A 9,973-nucleotide genomic window follows, 5' to 3' on the forward strand; every position below is an offset into this window, starting at 1 on the left:
GAGAGAGAGAGAGAGAGAGAGAGAGAGATTCAAGACAAGGATAAAGATTTTAGGCATTGCCTAGTCTTCCCGTGACAACAAAAACAATAACGATAAGACACAACAATGATAATAATGGTAAATACTACTGTTACTACTACTACTACTACTACTACAACACTGACCACTACTACAACCACCACCACCCCTACTACTAATGATGATAATGATAATCAACATACCATCATCATCATTATAAGAAAAAAATGATAAAGGGAACACAGTCACACACTCACGCCCATCCACCCACCCACCCACATATGCACACACTCATCCCCAAACACACGCACCCTTATGCACATGCATACATACACATATACACACATGCATGCATATGTCTACATGTACATACATGTATGTATACATATGCATACATAAAGATAATTAGGTATCAAATCATATTGTAGAACAATACAGATCAGATTGTAGTACATTAGCAGATACTGAAAAAAGAAAAAAAAAAAGAAAAAAATCAATATTGAAAGGCATAAAGTAAAGGAGTTATTAGGACTGACTAATTAATCACCACACAGAATACAGGAAAGAGGACTGACTGAAATGAGAAACAGATAAAGAGAACAGAGAAACACAGTTATATCACTGTACATATACAATAGTGATGACAATTCTGATGCTGATGTGACAGGCAATAACATCCAATCAATGGCGTGCATGTAATACATGAAAATCACAAAAAAGGTAGAAAATAAGACGAAACACCAGTGTATGTAAAGGAATAGACAACGCACACATTTTACAAAAAGGACATGATGTTTTTAGGCTGGTTATATTTGTTTTGGGGGCCTATTGTTTGTGGAACAGAAGTTTTCGTACCCTTGATTTGAAGGACGATAATGAATCGCCTGTCTTGACGAATGTAGGAAGAGAGTTCCGAACAGATGGTCCAAAAAATGCAAAGCTAGATTTGTACAAGTCAATGCGCACACGAGGCAGAATATAATTATCTGAATCGTAACGCTCTGTTGCCCTTTGGACAAATTCATTGAGATACGGTGCTGACATGTGCTTGTGTGCTTTGAACATGAGGTCCATTTCATTGCAGTCGAATTGCTTGCACATAGGTAATATTTCCAGTTTTGTTAATTTCTCATCGGTTGATAGTGAGTGGTCGGGTAGAATAAGTTTAGCTGCTCGTCTATGTAGTGAGTTATATCTTTTTAGCTGGTTGTGACTAGCATTGCTCCAGACTGCAAAAGCATAATTGATATGAGAAAGACAATGTGCCCCGAAGAATAATTTTCGGGTTGGAACATTGACATAACATCTAAGTTTATTGAGTAAGAACAGATTGCGAGCTAACTGTTTGCAGACATGGTCCATATGAGCTTACCAGTTGAGTTCTTTATCCTTTATCAATTATTACACCAAGAACGCGGCGCTCAGAATCTTGTTCAACTGAGTTCTTGTTTACCTCAAGTTTTAAAGTGAGAGGCTTCCGTTGGTGTTTCTGTCTGGATGTCAGTGCCATTCTTTTTGTCTTATGTGGGTTAAGTTCCATGTGATTCTGGTAACACCAGTCTGAGATGTCATTCATTCCCTGTTGTAGCGATGATTGTACAACAGCGATGTTGGTGTCACTACAATGAAGAGAACTGTCATCAGCGAACAGATCGCAGATGACGCTGCCAGGTGATATGTGCATCGGCAAGTCGTTTATTTAGATGCAAAAGAATAGAGGTCCAAGAAAAGAGCCTTGCGGTACACCGCGATCTACATGACCTTCAGAGGAATATGTGTCATTTAAGTAAACACGCTGTGTTCTGTTTTGTAGGTAAAACCGGAAGAATGAGACAGCTGAATGGTTTTGAGTATACTCATTCAATTTGTTTATCAGTATTTCGTGACCCACCAGATCAAAGGCGGTATTGGATCGTGCTGTGGCCCTTGCTTTGTTTCCGAGGAAGTTTACAAGACCATGTACAGATAACCGGACAATGGTCACTGATGCTTTTGTTGGACACTGTTATGTTGTGCACCAGATCTTTGTTATTTGTGTAAATATGGTCAAGTAGGGTGGATGACGTCTTCGTGATTCTGGTTGCACTGTGAATGAGTTCATGCAAACCAAAGAGAGTAGTAGTTGATTCCCATGCGGGGTGTGGTTTAAACAGATTAATGTTGAAAGCTCCTAGCAGAATGGCATTTTGTTTATGCTTATAAACATTGTCCATCATTTGTACAAAGTCATCATACCAAGGAAACTTAGCTGAAGGATTTCTATATAGAAATCCTTCGAGGAGAGGGGTGGACTTGGAAGGTTTGATCTGTAACCACATGCATTCCGCATTCTTCTTCTTTCCGTTACACGACCAACACCGACTTGCCGATGACTCTGTCGTGGTTCATGTATGCTGGGTATTTTCGTGTCTTCATAACCCACCGAATACTGGTATGGGTTACAGGATCTTTAACGTGCGTATTTGATCTTCTGCGTGCGTATACACACGAAGAGGGTTCAGGCACTAGCAGGTCTGCACATATGATGACCTGGGAGATCGGAAAAATCTCCACCCTTTACCCAAGTTATGTCGTCTCTTTGTAAACGTGGAAACGCTTTGATGAATGTATTTCCCTAATCCTGTTTCACCACACTGATTTCCATCACGTCGAGGGAAATCATAGTTAGGTATGGATAAGGCCTCGTTGCTGAATCGGAAATCAAGGCGTGTTTCACTGAGCCCTTCATGAGGGGCAATGGCCTATATGAATAAATCATCCGAATCTCTCTCTCTCTCTCTCTCTCTCTCTCTCTCTCTCTCTCTCTCTCTCTCTCTCTCTCTCTTACCAGCCCGACAACTTGAAATCCATATCGCCTGGCAATGCTGTGTGCCTGGTTCAAATCCCCGTCGATCTGTGCGACCCACTCATTGAGGAAGTGGGACTGTGTGGCGGTGACGCTGGTCAGCAATGACAGGGCCAAGCCGACCACTAGCCCCACATGTTTCTGCATCATGACGCCTGCTTCAGAAAAAGCGTTGTGGCTGTGTCGCTCCACTGGCTGAGCGCTGCTCTGTTCTCTCCACTAGCCTGACTGCTTTCAGTGACAAGCGTCATGTCGGACGATAAAAAACAAAGACCAGGTGATAATAGCGAAACAGAGACTTGTCTTCTGCAATCCACTGCAACAGGTGCGGCGGCAATCTCTCTCCAACCCCCGCACCTCGCCCTGCACTCCCCCCCCTCCAACCACCACCCCCACCAGCAAACGGCTGTTGTCATTTTCTGTTGATGTACACCGTGACGTACTGTCCCATTTTTCAAGTGCGTTTGAAAAGTTATGCCTAACTGAGGATGTTTGAAAAGCCATGCCTAACTGAGGATGTTTGAAAAGCCATGCCTAACTGGGGATGTTTGAAAAGCCATGCCTAACTGAGGACGTTTGAAAAGCTATGCCTAACTGAGGATATTTGAAAAGCCATGCCTAACTGAGGAGGTTTCGAAAAAGCCATGCCTAAAATGAATGAAGATGTTTAAAAGCCATGCATAACTGGGGATGTTTGAAAAAGCCATGCCTAACTGAGGATGTTTCGAAAAAGCCATGCCTAACTGAGGATGTTTCGAAAAAGCCATGCCCAAAATTAATGAAGATGTTTAAAAGCCATGCCAAACTGAGGATATTTGTAAAGCCATGCCTGAGGATGTTTGAAAAGCCATGCCTAACTGAGGACTTTGAAAAGCCATGCCTAACTGAGGACTTTGAAAAGCCATGCCTAACTGAGGACGTTTGAAAAGCCATGCCTAACTGAGGACTTTGAAAAGCCATGCCTAACTGAGGGAGTTTGAAAAGCCATGCCCAACTAGGGATATTTGAAAAGCCATGCCTAACTGGAGATGTTTGAAAAGCCATGCCTAATTGAGGACTATGAAAAGCCATGCCTAATTGAGGACTTTGAAAAGCCATGCCTAACTGAGGATGTTTGAAAAGCCATGCCTAACTAGGGATGTTTGAAAAGCCATGCCTAATTGAGGACTTTGAAAAGCCATGCCTAACTGAGGATGTTTGAAAAGCCATGCCTAACTGAGGATGTTTAAAAAGCCATGCCTAACTGAGGATGTTTAAAAAGCCATGCCTAACTAGGGATGTTTGAAAAGCCATGCCTAACTGAGGATGTTTGAAAAGCCATACCTAAATGAGGATGTTTGAAAAGCCATGCCTAACTGGAGATGTTTGAAAAACCATGCTTAGGCTGTTTGAAAAGCCATGCCTAACTGACGATTCTAATGTTGTTTGTCAAACCTTTTTCCTCTCCTGCCCCCATTATTTTATTTTACTGTTGTTGTTTTTTCCAGCTGGGTATGACAACCAAGAGTGAACACGTTGAAATCCAAGACAAAAAAAATCAATACAGACATCTGTCATGTCGAGGTGTTGTCAGTGAAGTGCAGGATTGCTTTCACTGTCATAATGAACGTTACCTTTAAAAGAGTCATACACCCACACCGTGAAACACCGCGCACCAAACAAATAACAGAGCAGAGGTAGATAGGAAGAGCTAACAAGCTGAAAGGAGAGATGGAAGTGCTAAGTTCACTGTGTCACACATGGTGAATGCTGACTGTAATCCTGATGTTCACTGTGTCACACATGGTGAATGCTGACTGTAATCCTGATGTTCACTGTGTCACACATGGTGAATGCTGACTGTAATCCTGATGTTCACTGTGTCACACGTGGTGAATGCTGACTGTAATCCTGATGTTCACTGTGTCACATATGGTGAATCCTGACTGTAATCCTGATGTTCACTGTGTCACACATGGTGAATGCTGACTGTAATCCTGATGTTCACTGTGTGACACATGGTGAATCCTGACTGTAATCCTGATGTTCACTGTGTGACACATGGTGAATCCTGACTGTAATCCTGATGTTCACTGTGTCACACATGGTGAATTCTGACTGTAATCCTGATGTTCACTGTGTCACATATGGTGAATTCTGACTGTAATCCTGATGTTCACTGTGTCACATATGGTGAATTCTGACTGTAATCCTGATGTTCACTGTGTCACACATGGTGAATGCTGACTGTAATCCTGATGTTCACTGTGTGACACATGGTGAATGCTGACTGTAATCCTGATGTTCACTGTGTCACACATGGTGAATGCTGACTGTAATCCTGATGTTCACTGTGTCACACATGGTGAATTCTGACTGTAATCCTGATGTTCACTGTGTCACACATGGTGAATGCTGACTGTAATCCTGATGTTCACTGTGTGACACATGGTGAATGCTGACTGTAATCCTGATGTTCACTGTGTCACACATGGTGAATGCTGACTGTAATCCTGATGTTCACTGTGTGACACATGGTGAATCCTGACTGTAATCCTGATGTTCACTGTGTCACACATGGTGAATGCTGACTGTAATCCTGATGTTCACTGTGTCGCACATGGTGAATGCTGACTGTAATCCTGATGTTCACTGTGTCACACGTGGTGAATTCTGACTGTAATCCTGATGTTCACTGTGTGACACATGGTGAATCCTGACTGTAATCCTGATGTTCACTGTGTGACACATGGTGAATTCTGACTGTAATCCTGATGTTCACTGTGTGACACATGGTGAATTCTGACTGTAATCCTGATGTTCACTGTGTCACACATGGTGAATTCTGACTGTAATCCTGATGTTCACTGTGTCACATATGGTGAATGCTGACTGTAATCCTGATGTTCACTGTGTCACACGTGGTGAATCCTGACTGTAATCCTGATGTTCACTGTGTGACACATGGTGAATGCTGACTGTAATCCTGATGTTCACTGTGTCACACATGGTGAATCCTGACTGTAATCCTGATGTTCACTGTGTGACACATGGTGAATGCTGACTGTAATCCTGATGTTCACTGTGTCACACATGGTGAATCCTGACTGTAATCCTGATGTTCACTGTGTCACACATGGTGAATGCTGACTGTAATCCTGATGTTCACTGTGTCACACATGGTGAATTCTGACTGTAATCCTGATGTTCACTGTGTCACACATGGTGAATCCTGACTGTAATCCTGATGTTCACTGTGTGACACATTTTGAATCCTGACTGTAATCCTGACGTTCACTGTGTCACACATGGTGAATTCTGACTGTAATCCTGATGTTCACTGTGTGACACATGGTGAATCCTGACTGTAATCCTGATGTTCACTGTGTCACACATGGTGAATGCTGACTGTAATCCTGATGTTCACTGTGTCACACATGGTGAATACTGGTGAAAGGAAATCTAATAAGAGAGAGAGAGAGAGAGAGACAGAGACAGAGACAGAGACAGAGAGAGAGGTGGTGAGGTCTAAATGATTTTGCCTTTCTTCTTCGTCTGCAACACACGTGACAGTGACAGGATAAAACTACAGCACGTGACAGTGACAGGGTCTTACTATAGCACGTGACAGTGACAGGGTCTTACTATAGCACGTGACAGTGACAGGGTCTTACTATAGCACGTGACAGGGTCACACAACAATCGTGATAGTTACGGGGTCATATAACACGTGACAGTGACAAGATCATACAACACACGTGACAGTGACAGGGTCACACAACAGTCGTGATAGTGACAGGGTCATACAACACACGTGACAGTGACAGGGTCATACTATAGCACATGACAGTGACAGGGTCATACAACACACGTGACACTGACAGGGTCTTACTAAAGCATGTGACAGTGACCAGGTCATACTATAGCACGTGACAGTGACAAGGTCATACAACACACGTGACAGTGACAAGGTCATACAACACACGTGACAGTGACAGGGTCACACAACACACGTGATAGTGACAGGGTCATACAACACACGTGACAGTGACAGGGTCATACTACAGCACGTGACAGTGACAGGGTCAAACTATAGCACGTGACAGTGACAGGGTCATACAACACACGTGACACTGACAGGGTCTTACTAAAGCACGTGACAGTGACCAGGTCATACTATAGCACGTGACACTGACAGGGTCTTACTATAGCACGTGACAGTGACAGTCATACTATAGCACGTGACAGTGACCAGGTCATACTATAGCACGTGACAGTGACAGGGTCATACAACACACGTGACAGTGACAGGGTCTTACTGTAGCACGTGAGACTAACAGGGTCATACTATAGCACGTGACAGTGACCGGGTCATACAACACACGCGACAGTGACCGGGTCATACTATAGCACGTGACAGTGACAGGGTCATACAACACACGTGACAGTGACAGGGTCATACTACAGCACGTGACAGTGACAGGGTCATACTATAGCACGTGACAGTGACAGGGTCATACAGCACACGTGACAATGACAGGGTCATACAACACACGTGACAGTGACAGGGTCATACTATAGCACGTAACAGTGACAGTGTGTATGTGTGTGTGTGTGCGTTCCATTTCATTTAATGTCTATCCACATTAAGTGATATTAGACATGAAGAAAGGGGGCGGGAGGGAGAGAAAAAAAGGGAGGGGGAATGGAAAGGGAAAGGAATGAAAACAATACTATTCACAACATTAACGTGTGTGTGTGTGTGTGTGCGTGCGTGCGTGCGTGCGTGCGTGTGCGTGCGTGTGGTGTGTGTGTGTGTGGTGTGTGTGGTGTGTGCGTGTGTTTGTGTGAATTCATTCATGTATACATGCGCACATGCAGACGGTGAGTCTGGGTATGTACGTTTGTCAGTGAGAGAGAGAGAGAGAGAGAGAGAGAGAGAGAGGGTGTGTGTGTGTGGGGGGGGGGGCAGGGGGGGGGGGATTGGAGGGGGTGAGACACCCAGACAAACACAGAGACAGAAGATGAAAAGAGCATGTGATTGTAAATTTCAATAAAACACGAAAAAGCAGCAGCTGTTGTGGGACAAGCAGCACCACCACTGTACCGACACCGTGCTTGGTGACCCTGTACCTGGCGCGTTGATGTGGCTGTCACTGTCATGTTGTACAGCTATGTGGCTGTCACTGTCATGTTGTACATGTAGCTCTGTGTGGCTGTCACTGTCATGTTGTACATGTAGCTATGTGGCTGTCACTGTCATGTTGTACAGCTATGTGGCTGTCACTGTCATGTTGTACATGTAGCTCTGTGTGGCTGTCACTGTCATGTTGTACATGTAGCTCTGTGTGGCTGTCACTGTCATTTTGTACATGTAGTTCTGTGTGGCTGTCACTGTCATGTTGTACATGTAGCTATGTGTGGCTGTTAATGTCATGTTGTACATGTAGCTCTGTGTGGCTGTCACGGTCATGTTGTACATGTAGCTCTGCGTGGCTGTCACTGTCATGTTGTACATGCAGCTATGTGTGAATGTCACTGTCATGTTGTACAGCTATGTGGCTGTCACTGTCATGTTGTACATGTAGCTCTGTGTGGCTGTCACTGTAACATTGTACATGTAGCTATGTGGCTGTCACTGTCATGTTGTACATGTAGCTCTGTGTGGCTGTCGCTATCATGTTGTACATGTAGCTATGTGTGGCTGTCGCTATCATGTTGTACATGTAGCTATGTGTGGCTGTCACTGTCATGTTGTACATGTAGCTATGTGTGGCTGTCGCTATCATGTTGTACATGTAGCTATGTGTGGCTGTCACTGTCATGTTGTACATGTAGCTCTGTGTGGCTGTCACTGTCATGTTGTACATGTAGCTCTGTGTGGCTGTCACTGTCATGCTGTACATGTAGCTCTGTGTGGCTGTCACTGTCATGTTGTACATGTAGCTCTGTGTGGCTGTCACTGTCATGCTGTACATGTAGCTATGTGGCTGTCACTGTCATGTTGTACAGCTATGTGGCTGTCACTGTCATGTTGTACATGTAGCTCTGTGTGGCTGTCACTGTCATGCTGTACATGTAGCTCTGCGTGGCTGTCACTGTCATGTTGTACATGTAGCTATGTGTGGCTGTCACTGTCATGTTGTACAGCTATGTGGCTGTCACTGTCATGTTGTACATGTAGCTCTGTGTGGCTGTCACTGTCATGCTGCACATGTAGCTCTGTGTGGCTGTCACTGTCATGCTGTACATGTAGCTCTGCGTGGCTGTCACTGTCATGTTGTACATGTAGCTCTGTGTGGCTGTCACTGTCATGCTGTACATGTAGCTCTGCGTGGCTGTCACTGTCATGCTGTACATGTAGCTCTGTGTGGCTGTCACTGTCATGCTGCACATGTAGCTCTGTGTGGCTGTCACTGTCATGCTGCACATGTAGCTATGTGTGGCTGTCACTGTCATGTTGTACAGCTATGTGGCTGTCACTGTCATGCTGTACATGTAGCTCTGCGTGGCTGTCACTGTCATGCTGTACATGTAGCTCTGTGTGGCTGTCACTGTCATGCTGCACATGTAGCTCTGTGTGGCTGTCACTGTCATGTTGTACGTGTAGCTCTGCGTGGCTGTCACTGTCATATCGTACATGTAGCTCTGTGTGGCTGTCACTGTAACATTGTACATGTAGCTATGTGGCTGTCACTGTCATGTTGTACATGTAGCTGTGTGGCTGTCACTGTCATGTTGCACATGTAGCTATGTGGCTGTCACTGTCATGTTGTACATGTAGCTGTGTGGCTGTCACTGTCATGTCGTACATGTAGCTCTGTGTGGCTGTCACTGTCATGTTGTACAGCTATGTGGCTGTCACTGTCATGTTGTACATGTAGCTATGTGTGGCTGTCACTGTAACATTGTACATGTAGCTCTGTGTGACTGTCGCTGTCATGTTGTACATGTAGCTATGTGTGGCTGTCACTGTCATGTTGTACATGTAGCTCTGTGTGGCTGTCACTGTCATGTTGTACATGTAGCTCTGTGTGGCTGTCACTGTCATGCTGTACATGTAGCTCTGTGTGGCTGTCACTGTCATGCTGTACATGTAGCTCTGTGTGGCTGTCACTGTCATGTTGTACA

General features: G+C 44.5%; 1 protein-coding gene across 1 annotated transcript in view; it reads right to left on the reverse strand.

Moving 5' to 3' along the window:
• The window catches only part of LOC143297021 (neuroendocrine convertase 1-like), a 68,857-nt gene extending 65,784 nt beyond the window's left edge, over positions 1-3,073 (reverse strand). The window contains exon 1 of the mRNA XM_076609165.1: positions 2,846-3,073. Within this exon, the coding sequence (XP_076465280.1) occupies positions 2,846-3,013 (168 nt within the window). The 5' untranslated portion in view covers positions 3,014-3,073. The remainder of the gene's footprint in view (positions 1-2,845) is intronic.
• Between the last annotated feature and the right edge of the window lie 6,900 nt (positions 3,074-9,973).

The sequence above is a fragment of the Babylonia areolata genome, chromosome 22 (genome assembly GCF_041734735.1).
Source record: "Babylonia areolata isolate BAREFJ2019XMU chromosome 22, ASM4173473v1, whole genome shotgun sequence".
NCBI classification, from domain to species: Eukaryota; Metazoa; Mollusca; class Gastropoda; order Neogastropoda; family Buccinidae; genus Babylonia; species Babylonia areolata.